Source organism: Catharus ustulatus, chromosome 8 (genome assembly GCF_009819885.2).
Source record: "Catharus ustulatus isolate bCatUst1 chromosome 8, bCatUst1.pri.v2, whole genome shotgun sequence".
NCBI lineage: Eukaryota > Metazoa > Chordata > Aves > Passeriformes > Turdidae > Catharus > Catharus ustulatus.
This window is the reverse complement of record NC_046228.1, coordinates 28,995,111-29,020,454: the sequence shown is the minus strand read 5'-3', so window position 1 is coordinate 29,020,454 and position 25,344 is coordinate 28,995,111. Positions and strand designations below refer to the sequence as shown.

At 38.2% G+C, this 25,344-nt stretch overlaps 1 protein-coding gene across 2 annotated transcripts in view; it reads right to left on the bottom strand.

The window, feature by feature from the left end:
* BICC1 (BicC family RNA binding protein 1) overlaps window positions 1–25,344 on the bottom strand; it is an 89,568-nt gene that overhangs the window by 50,654 nt on the left and 13,570 nt on the right. For both annotated transcript variants that reach the window (XM_033066348.2, XM_033066349.2), the window contains exon 2: window positions 6,301–6,347. In XM_033066348.2, coding sequence (XP_032922239.1) covers window positions 6,301–6,347 — 47 coding nt within the window. The remainder of the gene's footprint in view (window positions 1–6,300; window positions 6,348–25,344) is intronic.

Sequence of the window (25,344 nt, the reverse complement as noted above, 5' to 3'; positions counted from 1 at the left end):
TGAAGAGATTATGTATAAAAGCAATACAGGCAGCAGAGTAAAAGACATCAGTTTCACAAACCAAACTTTCAGACTGTACATAAAAGCCCTAAATCACTAGAGATAGAATTGGGAAAGCTGCCTATACGGATATGGCTTTGGAATTTTTATTGTTTCCATTTCCAGTAAGGGATTTTTAGCCTAGAAAGGGTGAGAACACATGCATGTATTTTTAACCTTCACTTCACCTGAAAAGAGCTAAGATGATTCTTAAAACAAGGATATTGTTTAAGCAAATATTGCAGTACTGCTGTGGCATCAAAAAACTGCATTAAGTGAACCTTCTGCAAGAATAACATGTACAGAACTTTGTACTTAATTTACAAATACAGCAAATAAAGTTAAGTGAGAGCAAAAATCAATCGACCAAATGCCCTTACCTATGGAGAAACACTGAAGTCCTTCACCTCATTTAAATGTTTTGTTTACCCTCAATGGAAATACTAGTCAAGGGTCGCAGGTAATACTTTTATTCTAAATACATGACAAAGGATAGCCAAAACCAAACAAAATATTTAGGCATGCAAAAAATTATTCTATAGAAGTATCTGTCTGTACAGCATTAATGAATTACACAAGTAATGTAAAAAAATCCTAAGAAAAGTATCACTGAAAAATGAAACCCCACAGAACACTGTTCAAAACACCAACATACATCCAAGTCTCCTCTCTGAAAGCAGAATCAGCAATTTTCCTCCTTACAAGCCAGAAGCCAAGTGTATATTTTTCAGTTGTATCATTCTCATACTTGTCTCCTTTCTATTATTTTTCTTCCCCAGGGTAATAGTACCAACATTTCTGAGAAGGAAATCCCTCCTCCATTTTAGGAGGTTTAACTCTCAGAATGAAAAGCACTGAGCACCTCAATTAGATGATGATGACAAACCACTCCTCCTCTATTGCTTTACAATGCAAGAGATCTTGCACAGTGTTAAGTATAGCAATAACGTATCATAAAATTGAACTTTATTAACTAAGACTTCATATCACAGGTAAAATCCCAAGATAGTGCCCATTGTATCAGAAGCAGCGCAGGAGAAACTGGAGATGAAACAAGAAAACCTAAAAATCCTTGGAATCACTCCATTGCCTTAGCAGAATGGTCACTATACTACAGATGGGATGAATGCCATTTTCCACAAAAATGAAGCCTGCCCACCACTCAGCTCTGCCTGAACTAAGCAAAAAGTTAAGTAAGCATTCTTGATTTACCTTTTCAGAGAAACTGATCCAACCTAAATAGCCTCTCTTCCACTGGGTGGGGTTTTGCCAACAGGGAGACAAATATGTCAATCCCAAGATTTACTGCAAATGTTAACTTCCACTGACATTCTTTCAGCCCTCTAATCTATACTGCCTTCTCCAAGCAGTTGCTTCCTCTTCCCAAGAAGCTAAATGAGATGAAGCTCAATGTAAATTGGATGCCAGCATTCCCACCCCAGCCAGGCACTTGAAGCCAGCTCTGGAAATGTATGGCCTTAATATATCCTTGTCATATGCTATGAGCCAAGCTCTACATCAAAAAGTTATTTTAATGTTAGTGCAGATCCTGAATTCTACCCAGAAAAAGTGGAATGTGTGGAACCCGTTCCTGCAGCTCCAAACGGCTCCTGTGGTTGAAACAGAGACAGGACCCATGATAAAGTCTGATCACCACCAACTCACGAGGTCTCACCACCAAGATAAATAACAGCAAGAAACTGAGAGCTGAGTGGTTACCATCAGAAATGGAAATACAGCCCTAGGGGAACTACAGTTATAAATAAGCAGCTCAGGAATAGTCACGGCTGAAGACACACAGAAAGCCCTTCAGAAGTTACTACTGAATGTGGATAATAATTAGCTTGGGACATCTTAGACTCAGGTCAACGATTAATAATTTTAATGTCTGAAAATGCCCTAAGCCACTTGCATTTCAAGCTCTAGATATGCTTCACATTCAGAGATTAAAAAGTAAGATTGATCCACTTCCAGCCTGATCTACTGCGAACAGAAAATTAAATCTACTTGTATCACAATATATTACCCATACTTTCAAAATGAATACATCAACACTGTATTAATATGTTCATGTATAAGAATATTGCTAAAGTTCGAAGGTTTGTCCCAGACCAAGATAAAAGATATTTTTCAAAGATACAAGACAAAACAGCATGTCTCAAACCAAGCTCTTTTACTGTCTTAGATAAGCAAATAGGGCTTGAGGAAGCTTCCTTGCTGTTTTTGCTGCCAGAGCCTCCTAAATAAATATGCACAATGATTAATAACTACTGTATAGAGGACTTAAACAGAAATGTGATTAAAGATGTAGTCAGATATACCTATTTTTCACATCTTCAAATAATCACAAGGGGGTTTTTTTGGCTTTGATTGGGCATTTTTTTTTTTCTTTTTTATTCTCTTGCTACTACTGTTTCCAAATACCTGGACTGTTTGTAAAGGATGGTTTCACCACATCATGCTTCCAAAATGGCCTCAGTATCTTCTACAGTGATAATTATTTAATAAAATTAGAATATTACATGTAAGCACAGGAAAGAAAAGTAAAAGAAACCACTAGTCTTCCTTTACACTCCTAAGCTCCTAATAATGAACAGAAGAGATTTTGGTACATTTGAAACATCTGCCCAGTTTCAACTTCACAACTCCAAGCATGCTGATGTCTCCCTCAGGGAGTAACTGTCTCTCTGCAGTCAAGAGAAACATGAGCATTTAAAAACACTATTTGTCTAAATCCAGAGACATCTTAAAACCCTTAAGTACCTCAACTGGGCAAATGCATACAAACATCACTTCCGTCTGCTTATAAAAGGTACAAAAGAAATCCAAGACACAAAACATAAAAGAATGCCAAACACTCAGGACCAGTAAAACACACAAGTTACTGGTAGTATTTGGTGCTTCCCACAAAACCAAGCTCTGCAAATGAACTCTAAAAGCCAGGAAAGGTAGAGCTCAGAAGAGCCCCTCCAGGCATACTCCCAAAGCCCATGACTAACACACACACTCTGAGTAATACTGAAATGAAGAGCTTGGATGGGACCTGGAGTCCAGCCCCTGTGCAGAGTACCACGAGTGCATTACTTCCAGTCACTACCTTCTGCACATGCAGTCCCATGTTAGCCCAAGAACTCCACCCAAATTCCACTACAGCCACAGTCTTCACCTATCACCTACTGCTCACAGGCTCTTGAGAAGGTTACAGGTACATTCCCATCCTGAGAAGTTTCAGAATGAAAGATTATCATCAGCACTAAAATTCCCAAGGGTTTAAAAAGAAGAAAAGGAACCAACTTAATGATGACAGAGCTAAGGGCAAACCAAAATGATGCACGCAATTCCTCTCTCTCCACACAGCTGACCCTCACCTGTTTTGGATTATGAACTCCTCAGGACAGGATCAACACCTTCTTACATTTTACATAACAGTGCCATGCATCTCTACAGGGCTATATAAATTATCTGTTCCCTGGAACAATGTCCTGCTTTGCTGGGGAAAGGGACTTGCTTCCTATGAGGCATGAGCCAGATGTTGCGGAACTTGGTGGAAAAAATCCACCACCAACTGAAAATGGTCTTTGGATCAAGGACATGTAATAACTTCATATTATGTATTCCCTTCACAGAATAAATTAGAACAACAATTTAGAGAGCAAGGTCCACAAGGATGTTTTACATAAATAGCATGTAAGACAACAGCAGAGCAATCCATGTTTATTTAGGATTACCTGTCACTGAATTGCAGATCCAAGAGCTCTGCAGTGAAAACAATGCCATTATTTACTTATTTCCTGCTAAATTATTAGTAGCTCCCAGTAGTTTTGAAAAATCCTCATTAGATGATTTTAGCTTTTCCCTCATCTGGAGCAATATGATAAAGTCTTCAGACTTTTAAAAATGACACTACCAAAGGACATTTATCTACTTTTCACTTGAATTCAGGACCAGAGGAAGGGGCACTTTTGCAGCTGATCTTTCCAGCCATGACAGGGGAGAAATATGACTTGAATTTCACCAAGAATTGAGGCTTATTCTGCAACTCCACAAGCAACTGCATTACATGTGCTTGTTTCTGGTAAAATGCTCAGCGAAATAATGCACTTTGACATTTAAATTGTTATTAAACTCTGGAAGCTGAAAGTTGATAGGAACAGCTCAAATCCACTGAGATTCTGCTTGACTATGAAAATCCAAGTAATACTGCTTTCTCACATGTTTAAAGACCGGTAAAAGACAGCTTAGCACCAAACCCTTGTATTAACTTTCTTTAAAAGCCTCTCTGCAACTTAACAATGCACACTGAGCCTCTGCCAATCCCCCTGCCACAGCCTTTTCTCTCCTCCCTCTTGGTCTGCATGCTTTGACATATAAAATCACCTTCCTGAATTTTTGCCTTGTCTTTTGTCATTTCAACATTCCCATGAAAACTTCTTCCATCTCCCACACCACTTCCAGCCAATAGCTAACCTCAGTACATTGAGGGTAGCTCATCAGAATACATCAAATGTGGCATTTTAATGCAAATAATGCCCTCATGTTCTAGATGTGGCCTTTCAAGGATGCACTTCTCCCTCCTTGTTCCACTCAAAATCCTGCCAATAATGTCCTGGAGCCTCATTATCTGAACTGCTTTTAAAAAATCCCTTTGCTGCAGCTTCGAGTTTGTATCAAGTTTGTGGAAGTGTCCTGCTGCCTTAGTTTGCAATTTGTTCCTAATGCCACAAATCACTTTCTTCCTCACTGCACCAACCTGAAACACATGAAATGAGTCTTCATTTTACCTCCACATACTTTCCTTATTCATTTCACATGAGACAGGAAAAATTTAACTCTGATTAAAGGAAATTGCACAGACAGAGATGGTGAGTAAGCTATGAGCAACAGTCCAGAGATTTCTTCCAACAAAAGAGAACTCAAAGGAGATAGTTTCCATCTGGTTTTATTAGCTGTAGTATTGTGTGTATGTGCTTAGAAACATCAGAAATCTGCACTGTGGAGTTGATGATATTATAAGATGAATGCTATTTAAAATGAAGCAGCTTTAACCAACTGCAGCCCCCTCATTGTGCCTAGATAATAATTACGTACAAATATGACAAGACCTAAATGCCAAGATAGCCACTGCATCATCAGTGGGGATAAGGAGTGCATTCATTCACATACTTAAAGTTTAGCATATTTTGCTTTCCTATTAAATTCAACTCAGTAATTTCTGTTATTACACTATTGGCTACATAATTGTAAGGTACATCATGTCTACAGTAAATAATAAAGAAATCAGAATATAAATAAACAGAAATCTGAAAAATCCAACCATTTTATCAGCATATATACTCCTCACTAGCCTTTATCAAGGCATCCCGCAGTAACATGCAGGGTAAAGCAACCTTTAACATCTTCCTTTCAGGAATAACCATTTAAAATTAGAGCAAAATATAGCAAATCACTTCAATGGACAACTAGTCAAAGAGAAGTGTCATGGCAGTTCAGCATACAGCAAAGTTTATGCTGTCTTCCCTGCACTAAAGACAAAAGAGTTCATCATTTTTATTAGCCTGTAGCATGCAGATTTTCATTAACATAACTCATAAATAATGCTCTTCACATTATTCTTGAAAAAAACCACAAAACAAAAAGACCAAAAAAACCCCAATAACGTGCTGCTTTGTAAAAATAATTTCCAAGTCATTACTCTTGACCATGTTTCTCTTTGTAGTTTAGTTGCTGCAGGACTCCTTTTTCCAGTCCTTCCGTGCCTCTGTCCAACCACAAAGTTTGTTGAATCATTTTGTGGATTGTGCATTTCTTTCTTAAAAGGCCATTGCATTTCTCAACCAAATATTTATGCTTTCAACAATATGACAATAAGTTGAAAGTCAGTTTTTTGCTAACAGGCTGCAGCATTTATCCACAGAAAACATCACCACCTCACATCATCTTCTGGGTTAACCCCCACAAGGAAGCATGGCAAATGTTCATCACGCATATTTTAACATTTCTATATAAAGAATTGGTAAAACTGTAAAATTGGTTTTGTACATGGATAACAGGAGCATACATCAAATAACCTGTTTCTCATCTCATTCCATGCATGGCTGGCAATAAGGAGACACTTTAAATGGCAAAATCATTTTTAAACATTTGATCAAATACGGTGCAAACTGCGCATGAAGTTTAATTAGTTGGTCACATGCATAGTAATCGGTTCCTTTTTTTTCTCTCTAGTCACGTGCTGTTATATAACTGAAATATCTCTCTTACCTTCTGAAAAAAGTCTTCCCCACTTTTCCCTTTGCCCTCTGCAGCAGCTGTAAAACATAAGTGAGATCAGGTTACTAAATACACAGAAAATTTGCAGGCTTACATACAGAAATTCTCAATGAGTATACACTACTGTAAAATAAGAACTCTGGCTGTTTTCTCTCATGCAATAAACATTTGTCAACAACTGAGTAATACCCAGATCAACCTTTTGCAAGTCACTAACCAAGGATGGAACCTGAACCCTTCATATTTGCATACTGGAGCTCTAACACACTGAAACGTTTTAGCTACAAAATACACATGGTGTAAGTATAACAATTCAGTCACACTGCATACTTGCCCTGCAATTCTACCAACAGCAGGATCAAAAGAAAGCTAGGGGTGTGCAAGACTTGCTGTATCGAGTATCACATTATTCAGTGAGCTCAAGACCACGACCTGGATTATCTCCCACTTGTATTTAAACCCATAACTGCAAGTTTAGTTAATGCAAATTATCACATTTTAAATGATACAACTGTTTGCATAGAGCTTATGTTGCGTTTTATCAGTTTATCTAGCTGAACTACAACCAGTTCAAAACACAGTAGCTCAAACTGATTATGAAGAGGATTGTTTTCTTTTCCCTGGAGAAAGGGATGCCTCCAAGAACTCCAAGGGTAGAAATGAACTTCCTGAATGGTACAGGATTACTGAAGCAATTTATGCACATCATTATTTTTTTTGTATCTCATGTACAAAACAGACCCCTCAAGCCCACCCAATCACCCTGGCTTCAAAGCTATGTTGCAACTGCTTAGTTCTGCCCCTTCCTCCAACTACACAGCCAATTCCAAACTCTTAAGGAACTGTTAACTCAGCCTCTGCAATGTGGTAGCAAATGAAAGTGAGCAGATACAGGCTGGAGGCACGAGATGACTTCTACCCCAGAGGAAGAAAGGGCCACTACATTTGAAATAAGCATCTCAAATCTCAGTAACAACACTTCAATGCCACAGAGAGGAACACACTAGCAAGTTTTATCTAATACAGTTCAGAAATTCATGATTCAACTCCAGTGCAGCCAGAGCAGAGGCAGCAAATGAAGTCTGTCAAGCACTCATCTTGCTGCAGATGTGGAAGAAAAGCCCTCCCCACCTTCAAAACCCACAGCTGCCTGTTTGAGAAGAACAAACTGGTCCACATTTCACCAGAACAAGGTTTTCTGGAAGCAGAGAAAACAACTGGGGAAGATTTGTTTTTCAGATTTACAAGCTACTGATACAAGCAGGAAAACATAACTTCCTTGAAACAGCCCCTTGAGAGGAATAGGAATAGATGGGAAATGCTTTTGGGAAGTGAGGAACACCATCCCTCCATTTCAAGTGGAACATGGGACCAATATGCTTTTAATCAGAGGGTACATGAGATAAATTGGAGATGAGAACGTGACAGATGTGTGGCTGAAGCTGCAGTTTTGAGAATAGACAGATTCTGTTCCAGCTGCAAATGCATAGTTTCCAAACTGAATACAAACAAGAGATGGCTTAAGATAATAGCAGTGATGCTCTGCAGGGCATTAAGTAGAATGCTGACAAAGTGGATTCTAAGTTTTTTATTGTAGGTTTATTTTTAATATGAATCATTCTGGTGACCTGATTTACAGCTTGGCCCCACCAACAACTGATGGCACAACAGATAGAATCCAACAAGCACGGACAGAGTGGGAAAGAAGAAGGAATGAGAACATCCCAAAATGGATTCACAGGAAAAATACTCACAACAGTAGAGACAATAGGAAAGTTGGAGCAAATGGCACAAAAATTCTTTAGCTAGTAACTAGCAGGTTTAGTTGTTACAACATACTATAAAGGTATGGTCTTACACTAGTGCTTTTCAGCACGTAAGATAGTTTATGATAACCCCTTTGTCAGGTCTTATGATACCTGTGAAAAGGCAGGGCAGACTGTATGGTGGCTTTTGGAAAGACACTGCAGTTGAAGGTCTGTACCTTAGAATGATTATTCACATGCTAAGAGATAGTGCAATCTGTTGGAATTCTGTCACTTCATGTCCAAGATGGAGCACTACTGAACCCAGGAAGAGGTATGCCTCTGATTATACCTCATTCTTCTATATTGAGGTGGTCCAGTCAATACCATCTCCATTATGGGTTGAATTAATAAACAAAAGACGCCCACAATTGTGGCTTAAAGTATTTTGTTACACTTAGAATGATATATTCCACTAGGAAAGAAAAAGATGCCTAGAAACTTGAAGACAAACTACATGAATCAGTGTATTATACTTCTTTTGAGGTTAGTTTTTTTCCCAGCTATTGTCTCCCTTTTCCCTTCTTCCTTTTATGATATAAATCTTTGTACCAATTATCTAGTTACTCTTTCATTTTACTTCCTAAATTTCCTCTGGTTTTTATGAGGAGCAATTACAGTTAAAGAAATTTAAATTCTATCAGTAGTTTAGGAATTTAGTGATGCTACCCACAACTACCTGTATGTTTACCCCCAAATGCATGTATGTTTACCCCCAAACTAAGTACTTATGTTTAAGAAAGCTTCCAACGTATGTCTGAAATGTTTATGATTCATGTGAAATTATCTTGAAGCCTTTCTGCTCTGCAAACTAGGCAAAGGATGTTCTAGCACTTACAAGAACAGCAGGAATAGCCAAAACCAAGGGCAAATTTATCCATTTCTTTTATAACTGAAAAGCCAAACAGATTTTGTTACAGCAACACAAGCCCAGCACCTTTTGCAGGGAAATGTGCAATAGAAGCATTCCAGAGTTATGAAATTAATAGAGAAGCCATTAAAATGCAAATCATTTACAGTGTTCTCTACCAGCAGATGCAATTTAGTAAGGCATTGAGGTTTACCTCAAATCAGATAAACTGAGATAAAAGCAAACTTGGTTTCTTGTTTAGGAAAAAAATCTCTTAGGTCATCACATCCCAAAATCATCTTTTCTAAACAAATCTTGAGAGTATTAACCTTGACCCTCAAAACAAACTTCAGCTTTGAAATATCATATTAAGAAGTTCACCATATTTACATCTGATAATCCACTCTGGCAAATTATTTTTGTAATCTTAATAATAATTAGATTTTCAAACCAAGCTTTATTCAAAAAAGGCAGGAAGTTTTCAAGTTATCAAACACAACATGCCTTTTGTGGGAGATTGAGGGGGCCAGCAATGCTATACCTGTGCTGCATGGAAGGCACAATAGAGCCCATCTCCACTAAATTTGAAATAAGCTTTCAGATTTTAATGGACAAAGTTTCACATTTTCTGAAATTAATTACTTCAGAATACTACACCAGTAACAAACAACATAAGGAAGCGACATTATTGCCTGGCACGTGCCTTAGGAGACCACTCCACCCTTCTGTCCCCACTCTACCCTTCCCTGTCCCCAGGTTTGAGAGAAATCAAACCAAATGCTAATTAACCCAGTTGTACCTGACTTCTGACTGACAAATTGTTTCATTTCTGCCAACTCAGGAAATATTGTTTTCTTAAAAAACAGTATTTACTTGATGGTATTGAATAACCATTTAACCAACCCTCAGAAAAACTAGGATTACTTTAACACAAGGTGGCTACATTGGTTTCAGAAATATAGATGAAACTTATGTAAATGTGCATAACAAGCATTTTATATTTTAAGCTATACTCTGTTTATTGTAATTTCTTCCATACCATGAAATATTTTATATTAACGTTTTTGCTTTTCAAGACATATTGGGTTGCTGAGGTTCCATCCAATACAAATATGGAACAGTTGAAACAGGTGTTAACTGTTATGGTACCCATGAAGTGCACCATTTGTCTACTTAATCACCAAATCATAAAAAGGTCCAATTGTAATTTCTAGGTTCACATGGAAAAAATGAATTTGAGCATTCACTTCAGATGTTATTTTAGTTATTAAAAAAGTTATTACAATACAGGTCATATTTTACAGGAAGGGAACCCAAGATACACTGATTAAGTCAGGTCTTTAAATGAATTACCGTAACTTTGCTGATCTCAAACATCAGTTTCTTTCCAAACTCTTGAAGTTATCAAAAACTCAGTAACTGAGTATGATTGAGTTGGTGACTGCCTTTACATTGATTAGTGTCAAAACTCCTTCCTCTGTCTGCATTGAAAGACTACATTTTTAAGAGAACAAAAAAGCATGTTCTGCTTTTCAGCTCTCAACTATGATGAAAAATCATTCCTTGTATCAAAATACTCTGTAACACGACAATATTTTCATTTTGCTAAGACAAACATGATTTCAAGAAGCTGTAGAATAATACACCAGAGGTAAAAGCTCAACTATCCTTTACCTTTCCTTTGCACCGAATGAGAAAGATTTCACAACACTTAGGTCAAGAGTGTCCTCATGTTATTAAGGTTTGAGTTTTTTCTGAAACTGCCATGGAAACATGTTAGCTACATAACAGTGTTGATTTTTATTTACTCCTAACTTATAAAATTGAATGGACAGTTATTTATTGAAAGCCTGAGTTATTTCTTCAAATTTACCAAGCTGCTGTCATACACAAAGAAACTCAACCAAAAACGTCTTTCATTGAACCAGAAACCACCTGACAAAGAGATTGTGTTTTCCTGTGCACCAAGTCAGACACTAACCCACACATCCTCTGAAAGCTTGCTTATATCAAGCCAAGATAAAGAATTCCACCCCCATGACCACAGAGCTAAGCCAAATTGCTGAAAATATGCCTTTAGGAATAAAAAGATAGAGCATACATTGTTAAAGAGAAAAACCTGACCTTAAATTGAATTTGCTGAAATCCAAACAAAACAATTTTCCATTTTTCTTGTAATTGCAAAGCCAGTCTCACTTCCAGTTTTCAGCTTAGGAACCAAGAAGTCACAGAGACAACTCAAAATATACAGTCTGGCAAGAGAAGCAACAAGGCTTAAACAAGCAAGAAATCTGCATGAAAAATGCAAATATTTGAGACTGTTAACTGTTTTTTCAATAAGGTTATGCATTCTTTTGACTTCATTAACTACAATAAACTTCATTAAATAACCTGTTACATACAGCAATCTCACTATTTCCAAGTTTTATGTGACTTCATGGAGTTTTCCAGAGTTTATGAATGAAAATCAGACATTCAAATTCTCTTGAACTTATATACAGAGCAATCTTCAGGTTTTGAGGATGCTCACTATAGACAAATCAGAGTCAACCAATGGTGTCAGCAAAGGAGATGGAGCAAAGGGAAAAAAGCTCCAAAATTCTTGAGAAATTACAGGAACATTCAACAAATGAGAAAAAAGTGAACTATACCTGTCCATACAGTATGCTGACAAAAAGCAATGACAAAGTCAAGACCTACACGGTATCTGGAATATCACAGAAGCTCTCCACTATCTACATATCTTGTGACAAAAGGACTCTTGGACTGAGGGCAAAAGTGTCACCTTTTATGAAGAAGTCAGATAAATTTTAAAATTCCAAACAAAACCACCCCATGATAGAAACTTACAATGTTTATAAGAGAGCATTCTTCCTCTGTTAGAGCAGCCAAAAAAGAACTGGAAGTATTTCAGCATGCTCAGTAAATGACAATAAGTAGCCTGTCAAATATCTGGACCGTTTTGGGTGGGTTCCACTGTATCTGCTGCAGTTAGCAGGAACTCAATACACAACTGCTGAGCTATCCACAGAGAGGCCAGCTGTGCTCCAGCATCTGACAGACCAAGCCAGTGCTGGGAACAAAGCAGGCTGAGTGCAGGGTGCTTTTACCCTGCAGCTGAAATGCAGTGCCAACGAGCCCCTTGGCCAGCCAGGGTCCACGGCTCTTTCACAACCCTTTGCCAGCTGGAGGAAGCTCCCTGGATCAAGGCCCAAGTCATCAGCATGTGACTGTAAACACAGGTAACACATCCATCATCTTCATTCTCCCCTTAATATTAGTCACATTCACTTATAAGAATAAACACTTCTCAGCTCCCCTGAATACTACATTAAAATTTAATCATTGATACTAAAATTAAGATTGGTACTAAAATTAAGATTAAATCAGCTCTACAACCAAAACTCACAAAGCTTCACCCACCCATCATTTGTGACAAATAAAGGGAACAGCAACACAGAAAAAGGAAAAGCTTAAAATAAACTACACTTGCTTCCACTAGATCTGCATGCATTGCCAGGAAAGAATGCAAGAAAAAAAAAATACACACATACTCTGAGGACCAAAAAGACATTGATTGTCAACAAATATTCCTAGAGATTTCCTCGTAGCATTTCTAGGGACCTGACAGATTTGGTGACTGAAAGGTAAGGGGAAAAACAAACAGAAAGGGGAAAAAAGGAAAAAATAATTAGGTTATACAGAAAGCCACTTGCCTTGTCCATTCCACCATCAATATCTTAAGAGTTGCATAACTATAAAACTATCTAAAATCAGTAATTTAATACATAACTGCAAATTTTAGATAACAGATTTTTCTAATTTAGCAAAACAAATTTATCCTTAAGGATAAAATTGTCTCCCAAGAATCTGCATAGAAATAAGTCTGTTTGTTTATTTATTTTTAGAGACAATTCACAGCTTGAAGGCAGGCTGTGAAGCTGGGGTTGCTCTTGGAGCCCCTTTCTCCTTGGTGGAAATCTCTCCTTTCCAAGGCACTCGTGGGTGCAGCTCATGCCCACAACCACAGAACACTGCCTGGTGTGATGTGGGGCACAGCAAGTGCATGGCACAGGACTGGGGAGTTTAATGAAAATAATGAAGTGACTGCTTTGCTTCCTGCCAGCCACTCCAGAAAAAAGCCAGGGAAACTGAGTAGCTGTCAGCACTGTATTACCTGATTAAAACAGCTCTACTAGCTGCCACTTGTTCACTGTTAGAGCCACAAATGCTCCATCATCTCTCTAACTGGGTAAAATATTCCTGGAAGTCTCCCACGTCATCCTTCAGATGCACTCAAGGACTCTTGCTGTTTCCTACAGAAGATATGCCAGCTGATGCTTCCAAACAAATTTTCAAAGCCTGACTGAAGTCTTCATTCCCATGATTGACAGAATAAATCAAAGGCCCTTCTGGGATCAGCAGAGGGCTTTTTAGAAATTGCTTAACTAATAAAATTCAACTGAAGTCAACAAGAAAATAAAACCAAACAAAGCACAACTTCACTCAGGATTTCCTGAAAGCGTAAGGAGTCTCAAACAAACACAAGTTTTTCATTTCAAGTTTGTAACCACTTGGATGGTACCATGAAGGAGAATATCCATGCAAACAGTGTGCTCAGCTGCCAGGTTCTGGGAAAGGTCAGAATTGCAAGAAAGACTTGATTTTCATCAAATAATTACACTATTATCCCCAGATTTTTAATTAAAAGCTACATTTTTCTTCCATATTAATCAATGGATGAGGACAGCTTTTTGACACCTAAGTAACAGCCAAGTTGTACACCCTATTTCTAGATCCTCTTACGACAGAAATTTTCTATCTGTGCATCTGATAATCACTTTTTTACAAGTGAGCCTATCAAGAAGTCAATAATGAGACAGCTTTGTTAAGATCCCTTGCTATCAAGCATGAGTGAAACCTGATTAAAGCCTTACATTAAGTACATTCAAGCACTGCAGCTCCCCCAGTTTTGAGAAGAACATCTTTGAAATTATACTGGAGACAGCAATAAAAACAGAAGAGAACAATTCTATGACTTTCATGTTTATAAAGCATTTTTTCTGCCTATATAAATATATAAATAAAGCATCTGTGACCTCAGTCTTGCTTCATTATTTGCCAAGCAGCTCCCTGAGAGATGCCAAATGAAATAATTCATATCCAAAAAGCATCACCTATACTGAGAGGTGTAAAGGAAATGTGATGTGGTTTAGCTTCTTAATATTTCAATCAAGGAGGTTAGTTAATTGCCTCCCTACCTCCAAACAGGCCTTCCAGCATTTCAATTTCCCAGGAAATTTGGAACTCTGTAGCAAAAATGATAGGCTGGCCAGAAAAAAAAATTCACACTGTATTAATTTGTTCCAAATCCTTTGTAGTGAAAACCTGACAGCAGTAGCACACAGCCAGTCATGAAGGCTGCGAGAGTGCTCTCCCACTTCAAACACAGCTTGGATGCTATCAATTCCCTTGACCTGTTACCCAAAGAGAGGTAGTTTTGGGGGACAGAGCTGGAGATGGGCAGCTCTAGCAGCTGCAGGAAAATCTCACCAACATACCATACTGCTGTTATAAAATACTTCCCTGCACAGCAATAAAAATTATGAATATTTACGCCAGCAACTCACTCGTCCATTACTCCAGGCTTCCAGAGACCAAAACACCGTGACAGCCCTTCTTTCACCTTGCCTGCCTCAGCTGACTCCCCCATTATTATTAGTGCATGAGCTGCCATGAACACAACCCACACTAAATACGGGGGCAGTGGTTCCCTAAAAAGTATGGAAAATTAAAATATGGAAGACAAGGACCCAGGGTGCCCCTTCCTTTCAGCGTGGCCACTGTAAACACTCTGGGACAGGACAGTTGAGTGAGCAGTCCCTGCGCTGTCACACCTCTGGAAACGGGCCAAAGTGTTCATGAAAGGGCAGGAGAAATAAGAAATGTAAATCTCTGCCTTGAGTCACTGGATGTGACAGCTAAAAAAAAAAAAAGGCCTTTGAGTGCCTCTGGAGGCAGAACCTCCCTTGCTGCCAGTGCCTGACAGATCCAACTCTGCCTCCAAGCCAGAGTATCCATTTAACAGGACTCACTGTTTACAGGAGGAAAGAAAATCATAATATCAGAAGTGCCCCGGGGGCTGACAGAGGATACCTGCCAAATACAAAAGCTCTTCTCTCAGCAGATTGATGGTTGGGGATATTCTTTCTATTTGTTTAGCATTCAACTTTCCCTCAATGCACAACCACTTTTCTTGTCAGGTTTGAGCACAGATACTACATGATTCATAGCATGGGAGGGGAGAGTGCAGCAAAGCTGTAAAATAATTAGAAACAAAAACCCTACAGATTTGGATAAAAATGTACACAATATTTTTCTGATGGTGCTGCTTGTTATGAGTCATTCACAGATGTGGAGTTAAAGGAGAGAAGCCAAGATTAAGTCAAAGACAAAGCTTTATACAGGAAACCGTTTAAGTCTGTTGCAATGCAGGTTAAACACTGAGCTCCAAGGCCTTTTCCAACAGTAAGGAGACACTGCCTGTATCTGGACCCATTACGCTGAACAAGATTTTGGAATACATTTGACAGAGACAAAAAACCCCTCCATTATTTGGAATTACAAAGTCTCCTGCTTTTCTAAAATTCAACCAACCCCACACTCTCCAGCTTCCTGGATGAAATTGGAATATTTGGAGAACAAAACAAGAGTTTCCTTTTTCTGTCCAAAACCCACTCACTCTTAATTTCTGTCTCTGTCAGAAGAAAAAAGCCCCAACAGCCTCAGTTTTTAAATGATATGTCATGAACCCTTTTCTAGGTGTCTGTTTTCCTGCTTCTGCACATCCACACAGCTGGTAACTCGTGCAAATCCACACACTTCAGGTTGCCTGGCATCTCCTTTTCCCATAACCTAAGAATTTTGAATGTCTGCCATCTTCTATTTTGCATTCATCAGTTTCAAAATATACTGATCGCATCAGATGTAAATTCTTCCCCAGATAAAAATCCAATTCAGGCTTCTTGCTATATTTTAATTCCAGGTTCTAAGGCATGTGATAATAGAGGAATTCTAGCAGAGTGTTGTTCAGTTTAGAACAGTTGATTTCCAGTTCAGGGTAAAATTGATTCACTCCTGTACACTAAATCTGTAATATGTTAGACTACTGATCGAGCTACTTAAGTAGTGCCCATTTGACATCAGTTGTTGCCTTGAGTATTTACAAAAGGTAAATTGGATCTTTTTTGTATCTTTTACTCCCCCTAAATGAAAAACACCAGCTTAAATTGACATACAGAAAAATGTAAACCCCTTTAAACCCTTCATAAGAAGGATAACTGAGCTATAAACAAGAATTAAGTAACAAAGGACAAAAAGTTTTAAAAGCCAAGAAGAAAAGGATAAGATAAATTCAAGTAAGTGCAGGCATAAGCACTGGGGCAAGGCACTGATACATTCAGTTAATTAAAAAACAAAAAAAGAAGACAAAGGTAAAAATTCCACTTAAACACATCATCCCATTTTAAGGAATACACTGTCTCAATTCGTAGCTTTAAAGACAGGAAGAAATGGTGCCAGTTTATTCTTGGATACTGTCATGAGCTACATAGCATTTGACGGAGGCAAGTTCATCAGTTTGACCCAAGAACCAACACAATTTATTCAAGTAACATCACCGAGGAAACTGTAAAGCAGATTTGTCAAGAGAGAGTAGGATGGATCCCCCTCAAAGGGTGGAAGTAGAGGAAATAACCTCACCCATTCACCCAGTCTAGAGCTGCGTATCACCACAACAAAATGTGCACCAACTTGTCCCCCATTTTTCCATGCACTTCCTAGGCAAGAAATCCAAATTATGTATCAGCACAAAAATATAGGGATATAAGTTACTTTTCCAAACTCAAGTTTACTCACAATACCAAGATCTTTCTGCTTTTAAGAAACTAAGGAAATGAAGTAATTGTTTAGGTAAGAAGATCAAAGCACAACAGAAATCTAGACCTTCTGGTAAAGGTGAACAAGTTTTATTTTCACAGCTGGTTTTATGTCTACATTTTCATCGTCTACATGAATTTTTCTTATGAACAGCTCCCACATTAAAAAACACAACTGCTATAAACAGCTGCCAAAGCATTAAATTATTCCATTTACATACATGCATGTAAATAAAAACATACACATTCAGAGTGGATCAAGAATGTCAAGCTGCATAATTAGGATTTCTAGACACAGTTTGCAGTAAGATAAAATGGTTTACACGACAGGGGTAAAATTTGGTCAGAAGCTTGGTATCCATACCAGCTCCAATTATGCCACCATGGGTGATGTGGACTGCATAAGGTGTTAAGAATAATCTATTAGCTTTTTATTTAGGATTGTGGACTGTTTTGCAAAAAAGGGGACAGCTACCTTAAAACAAGCAAAAGCATTCTGGTTTTAGGGTGTTAAACAAAAATAAATTAAACCAAGTATGTTAGTTTTAATCTCTAAATTGAATTACTTCACCTGGGAAATCCTACCTGCTTTTCCACTGAGGCAGCACTGTAGATATAAGGAGTTCTAGACTGAGACACAGCAGATGCGTATGCCCAGAAAAACAGTGCTCTAAGCCAGCTCCAGGACAGAGCCTCTTCTGGGCAAAAAAATAAACTCCACAAGAAATTCTGCACTTCTACTGGTAGCATTTCTTATTATTATGAGTTTTTCAAAGTAAATAATCTTCTATGAAACATGTGCTGAATGGTAGAAAATCCTTGTGAAATTCAGGTAAACAATGATTACATTCTTCCACCATCTATTCCTCGTTAATCTTCACCAATAATTACAGAAAACTTACAACAATTTTCTCCACAGTGGAAGAGGAGTTGAACGACAGGAGGATAAACCATGCTGATACTGTATTTAGTTTGCTATATACTCTTCCAGAAATCCTGAGCATCCTTGCCAAACCAAGGGTAAGGTGGCATGTACAAGTGGAATTCCAAGCTACACAAGCAAGCAGCAAAGTCGCAGATTCATTACAGTTTCACTGTGAAGTGCTTTACACTCCAAAGAATGCACGATGGATCAAGTATTAAGAAATTGAGCTCAGGCTGTGTATGACAGTGTCAAAGGAAAGAGACCACAAGTCAGTCACCTAAAGGTTAAAATAAACCCAAACCAAAACCTTATCTGGCAGAACATACAGTGATATTCATTCAAATACCTCAATGCTATTGAGATTTGTCCTTCAGAGGTTCTAAAGCTCTTTCTGAGATTGAACACAGACATGCTGGAAGCACACATCACTACAGGCTACACATGGGTGAGAAGTTTTAACTGCCCCTTCACCTTAAAGCACTGATCTAGGCTGTCAGCCCTCCTCACATGGGGACTCCTCTCAGATTTGGGCATATCTTAAATAAGAAAAATTAGCCAAGGATGTAAATGTTGCAGCATTTAAAAAATAAATAAACATCTTATAGGAATAAAGGTTAACAATTGTATAGCTCAGCAATCAAACCCTGTGTGCATTTTTGGGCCATGCTTTCATATACATTAACATGTTCAAGTTCATTTTTCTTGGTTTCCAAGCTATGTCTTCTGGCTGCAGGGGAGATGTACAGAAATGCAATGGTCCCTCCACCCCAAATCTCTAAACAGATGAATCTTTAGAAATACAGCTGCATTAACCATTGGATTCCTTGTGATTTCCACCTCCTAGAGACAAGGTCCTGCCACAGGGCAGCTGAAACACTCCCAAGGGACTGTAAAGTCCTGGTAACACCTTTGAACTGCTACGCTTGCGAGGAGAGAGAAATCTTCATTCACACATTTCAGTACTCAGGAAGCAACCCTGCAGAGGGGTAAAACCCCCAGCAGATGCCTGGACTGCTCAAACCTATCCCAACACTGCTGTGGGCATCAGACTAACTCTAAATAAACATCACTTAGGAGTGTGTGCGCCAAGACTTGAAAGCCAGCCTTTGTGGGCTCCTGAACCTTTTATTCAAACCTTATGAAATGGAGAGAGGCATTTAAGGACTGGGCAGGAAGTGGAGAGTTGAAGTTGTGTTGCCCTACACAAAATATGTTACTCAAATCCTCAGATTCCTTTTTTTCCCAAGCACAAGTAAATCACTGACTACAGTGTACAATCTCAAAGACTAGCATCTGGCCCCCTGCTATCTAATTTGTATTTTTATGAACTCAAAGCTATTTCTACAACTGTTGTTTACAAGAAATATATAAGTCAGGAAAACTCTACAAAGCTGCATTTAAACAACCTTGTGATACAGTGCAGGAAATGCTTAAGCTAAATTACTGACCACAAGTAAACAAGAAAGCATTGTTTTGTGTTTTAAACAACTGCAATTCAGAGTTACACAACTCATTTATCTAGAAACCTTGAGTATTTCTGAAATTAAACTCCCCTTTATTATGTTCAAGACTCAGGAAAGTCCAGCTTAGAAAGCTGATACAATACAAAACCCCTTAAGTTCATGCAAAATAAACTGGAAAGAAACTTGTAAACTTTAAGGATATAAAATGTCAAGTGCAGGGAAGTGAAAAATTAAAACAAAGAATGTGCAATTTCTGCCAAAATCTAGAAAAATAAACAATAACAAGTAAGGAACTAATATTTGGCACACTTCTGCCTCCAGTTCCTGATGGGGGCTTTAGCTCAAGAAATATCATATTTTTGCAAATACAAAGAGGCTTAAATAGCAAGATGTTAGTGCAGCTGATTTCATGCAATGCTGTTTTCAGGACTGTTTTACCATTTGCTCAGGATTACTCAATTTGGATCTTTTCCGTAAAAGTTTGTCAATTTTTTTTTCTGCAATACGTCAAGGATCAACTCCTTTTCCAGGAACAAATACAAAAACAATACCTTATCACCAAACACAGAATGACATTACCACCTATTCATAAAAACCACTGCGGGCTGAGCATTGTGTAACATCTCTCACCACGCTGCACTTGCAAAATACCCCATTTTTTATAAATATTGCCCGTGTGTTTCATGCTTTCATAAAGCTTTTGCCAAAACATTCACTTTTTAAGTGACATGGAAAGCTGAGTAATCTGGAAGGAATGCCAGTGAACCAAAGAGAAAAATGAAGTTTACTTTCAAACCTTGCTATTTGCCCTGTTACCTGGTAATTGGTGTTCTTTGCAATAATCATAATTAACTGACATAATTAATGCACACATCCAGATCTGCTGAGGCTGAGCTGACATGGTACACACTTAGCAATTTAATGATCAATGTCGCTCTCAAGACTCCATAGTGAATAAAACCAAAACCACAGCCAGTTTTTGGACAAAAAAAAAAAACTTAAAGTATCATCTGATAATTAGACAACAATTAGATTACTATGGTAGCAGATAAGCTAGACTGGAAACCACAGGAAAGCAAGCTTTTACGAAACAGGTACAGAAGTATTGATGAGATTCTTCACAAAAAGACCAAGAAATAACTAGCATAAAACATCAACTTAAGTATCAAGAAAGCCTGGCAAAAGGAAAATTATCCAAAAGCCTTAAAAACAAGCACAGTCAAGGGCCATACACAGAGAATATTAGAAGGATTGCTCTTGAGAATAATTCTAGCTAGGAATGATAAAGACAGCCAGTATAGGAGAAAGGGCTCTTTTATTTATTTATGGAGCCACATTTGCTCCCGAGAAATCCCTGTGTGTGACTCGTATGATGTAAAGCACAAGCAGGCACTTCCAATAAGGTCCTTCCAATTCAGTTATACAAACAGGGTATTTTTAATTTACAATAACCACATCTGTATGCTGGAAAGCAAGAACGCTGTGCAAACGCCTAAATCCAAACAACAGTTTTGTTTCAAACAGGCAAGGGGGCTCTGAACTGCAAACCTTCCTAAGGAAATACAGTCCACTTGAGAGTAGGGGGAAGTAGCTCAAAGTCAGCATTCCCAGATATAAATAAGCATGTACTGGGGTCAGCTTTCTGCAAAAGAAACAAGTTACCCATTGACAAAAAATGACTATATATGTGTTTGCAATAGCCATCAATAGTTTCTTCAACCAAAAACGAACCATGTGAGTGTTTTACATTCAACAGAATTAACAATAAACCAAGCCTCAAGCATTCAGTTTTGCTGCAGAGTAAAAATATAATGGCATTGTTGCCACTTGACAGCCAAGGGGATCTTAGCTTTGTATTTCAGTGAAAAACAATCACCACTATGGAGCACAGATTGGTCAATGTGTGCCCACTTTTGGGTACTGCTCCCAGTAAACACCAGTTAGTAGTTCATTTTAAAAACAAAAATAAAGCATACAACAAAGCCTTTTTCTAGTCCTAAGCAGATCCAGTTAAAAAATACTGAAAAAAATGGTTTCGTTTTTCACTGTCTATCACAATGTATAATAGTAGCAAATTATGAACAAAGAATAGCAAAACCACCAAATAACAAAACCACCCCAATAAAAACCACACAATCTACATAAGAGGTGAACATGCTGTAACTCAGTCTCACTTTCCCTCTGATAGCTATTTCAAGTCATGCAATTTTTCAACACCAAAATGCAATGCATGCAGGCAAGTATCACAGTTACAGAAAAGTCTGTCGTTTTCCAAGTCCTCCATTACTTCCTTGAAGTTTTGCTTTATCAAGCCCTCAGAAATCTCACATATTAGGTGAGATTTAGACTTCTTGGAAGTTCTGCAAGTTAACTTGCAACTTAAAAAAAATAGAGAAAACATTTAATATATATAACAAACCCAAAACAATGTCTAATGCTTCTTCCTCTTATAATATAACAAACCCCACCCCTCCACAGAAGAACCACTTAAACTATGTTGTTCTCAATACAGTGAGCCTCTGACCTTTATTTCAGTTTTTTTAATCACATAGAGCAACTCAGGACCAAAAAAGTCAGGTCAGTATTCCCACAGGTTTGCAAGAACTATGCAAAGCCTGGAATAATGCTGAATAAGCCACAAAACCAGCCAGGAGAAAAATAAAAGCAAAGCTGTACCACCAGCTGAGAACTGAAAATTTCAGGCTAAGTATTTTACTCAAAATTGCCAACCCAACAATTATTTTCCTGAGAAGGGAAGGAGAAGACAGATCATGGAGTCTGTGAATATGAAAATGCCTGCTACTGAGGAACAGAAAAGTTAAAAAAGCCATGAGAGCCTTTGCTCCTTGCCATCCAGAAAGCTTAAAAAGAAAAAAAAAAGAAATTGTCTACAAAAGATTCCAAACATTCCTCTTTCATTACAATTATATAGATTTCAAGATGTTCCACAATGTGAACCAAAGCTTTGTGCAGTGCAAAGCAGCCAACAGAAGAAATACATTCTCCCTGCAGTTAAAATGGATTAGCTTAAAAATCAAGCAGAAAGGGAAAAAACTGAGGACTTGCTGCTCTAGTTCCTCTGCTGAATGTTTGGGAAGTTTGTGTTTCAGGAGTCTTTAAGCAGAGTAAACAGCAGGAGACTGCACTGGAAGAGGAAGAAGGTTAAAGGCTAAGTTATACTGATGGAGTCAGGGACCTTACATCACAAATGCATTGAGAAAGGGTAAAATGAGTCCCCATACAGAGAACTGAAGCCATGCTCAGCCCTGCTGTCACACAGCACACACAAACACCATCAGGGAGAATGGGCATTTCCAGTCCAGAAAAATCCTCCCTACAGTGCAAGCGCCCACTCAGAATAAACTGCATTATGCCTCCTGCAGAAAAATGGCAAACACAGCCCTACCCACACATGATAAGCATTAAGCAAAGCCTCCTACTATTGACTTTATTTAACTGGGTCTTCCTAGAGTTGCAATTAATCCCTAGGAATTTTCCAAGTTCCTAAGTTTGCAGAGGACGTGGGTGATTTTTATACCAAGCCTGTTTTTTCAGTTGAAAAAAGTCTATGCACTCAGAGAAATGCAAGCCCAAGATTCAACCACCACCTTCCGATACTGAAATCCAGATACTCTAAAATACCAAAATTATAAATACATGCACCTTACGTACTCTAATGACAATACATACCACCAATAGTACTTAATCTTGAGCTCAGAAATAATGCAGAAGTACCAACTGCATACAGAGTTTATTGCACAGATGCAATAGCACAAGTATGACCCATCAGATGTGGCTCCAATCTTCACAATTCACGCTGTTCTCGAGATAAACATGACAGCATTGCGCTTCCTAATGTGCCAACAATGACTTTATCAATTTATTTATGCTTCTTCCTACATGCTAGTTTTTTACCAGTGCTATTTCAACTATTTGAGCTGTTCCTTAAAACAGAATTTGGCTATTGTTTGCTTTTCTTTGGCACATTACTAAAAGCAATGAGGCACTGCATACAATTAGCACTAATTGAGCGGTATTGAGACCAGTAGATTGTTCTGTAAGGAAAAGCATGTAAGTTTATAAATTACTCTTGTGGAGGGAAGGGACATTGTAACAGCCAGAAGTTACAGTCAAAGAAGCTCACTAGACTTGAAAGTCTCTGCCTATCTCAACCATGTATAATTAAGAAAAAAAATCCCAAACCATCTAGAACTAACAGAGGTGAAAGTCTGGAGGGCGTACTCCATTTCTGGAGTTCACAAGCCATTATTATTAAGACTGCCAAAAAAAGCAACGTTTCCTGTTTGCATTTTTTTCTTCTGTTTTGATTTTGTTTGAATTTGGGTATTCTGTTACAGCTTAACCGGATTTCACCATAAAATATTTTTCAGCTCTTTAAGTTGCTACCCTGAAATCATGAGACTGCTTGGCTACCACAAACCCACAACCTTGGCAAAATCAATTTGCAGAAATTGATACAAATCTTTTCTGTAAGTTAATGAAAAATAATCACCAAATTTAAGGTGCCAGAAGAAAATCTTTGTTTTAGAAAAAAAAAAAAATCAACAAATTTCTGTTGCCTAAGCTGTCATAGTAAAATGTTAACTAGCTCTCACTGCCCACATTGAGCCCACTTGATCACAGATCAGAGAGGTTTCTCCAGAAAAGGAAAATATTCTTCCATTGCTGAAGAAAAAGCATCAGGGAGCTGAGACATCAGTCCCCTAGGTGTCCAGTCCACTTCAGTCTCTATATTGCAGTAATTAACCAGTTTTTGCCAGAAATATCCCAAACCAGTCTGCATTTCAGCAAAAGGAACTGACCTGGGATCCACCTGCAGCAGTAACCTCCACTTAGAAAAGAACAAACAAGTTTCATTAGAGAACATTAAAAAAAATTGAATTAAAAGTTATTTAACTTACCAGAAAAGGTGTTTTCCTCCTAAACAGCCTCTTCATCTCTATTTAAAAATGTAGAGATACTCTCACTTTAAATTCAATAAGGTTTAGCTCATGGACTACCTCAAAGGTTAAATTGACTTTCTATTTCTGAACTAAAAAAATATAGCCCAAGAGCAGAATGTTTGAGAAGACTACATCACTTGGGAATCACAAGATACCACAAAGATAATTACATTTTATAATTAGAATAGAGAACCATATGATCACTTGTGCTGATCCTTTTACAGAATATAAAATTACTCAGCCTCTATTAAGAGCACATTCTTACTCCTTTGATTATTAAAATGGTGGAAGTAAGGTTAAATTACTTCAAAATGTTAAATACTAAGGACTTTAAAGCATTTCAAAATGAGAAGTTCCATCTCTAAGTTTACCATTACCTTCACACTCCCAGGTAAAACTGACCTACTTGATGAATACGTGTATTCCCCCAATTATTTTTAAATCATTTGCAAGTAATTAAGATGAGTAAAACAGCACAATACTAATCCCTTGCACAACTACACTCCTAAAGTCTCTGCTGTTATCCAGAAGACTGCAAAAGTTCTTTTACAGTTGTGGGTCTTCTCTTTAGGAAAACGCAAATCCATGCTGACACCTGACCAGCAGCTCCACACCATGTTCCTCCAGTTCACATCTTTAACATGGAAGTCAACATGCAGTGTGGCATCTGACTTTGCTTTATTGCAGCAAACAAAATGCACTCAAATACCAAATATTCCAACTATCCTGCCACTGCCTCCACCCCAGTGAAGCAGGCCTGATGAACCAGAGTGGCTGTTTTGGGACACACATCAAGCACAAAGAACCCATCCTGGGTAGGTACATAGCAAAGCCTCCACTCAAATGTAATGTTCACCAATGATCGATACTCTGTCTGAAAGGGCAGTCAGGAGAGGATGGGAAAAGGCTGTGTTCATCCTGCCCCTGCAGGCTCTCAGCTCTCCCTGCCTGCTCTCACTCACATGAGGAGGAGCAGCCCTAAGTCTGGGTACCAGGTGCAGAAATGCCAAGCTCCAAGCGATCTCAATCCATCACGCTGCTGGGAAGGGGCAGAACAGAGCTAGTGAGTGGTTCCTCCTCCTCTCCTCCCA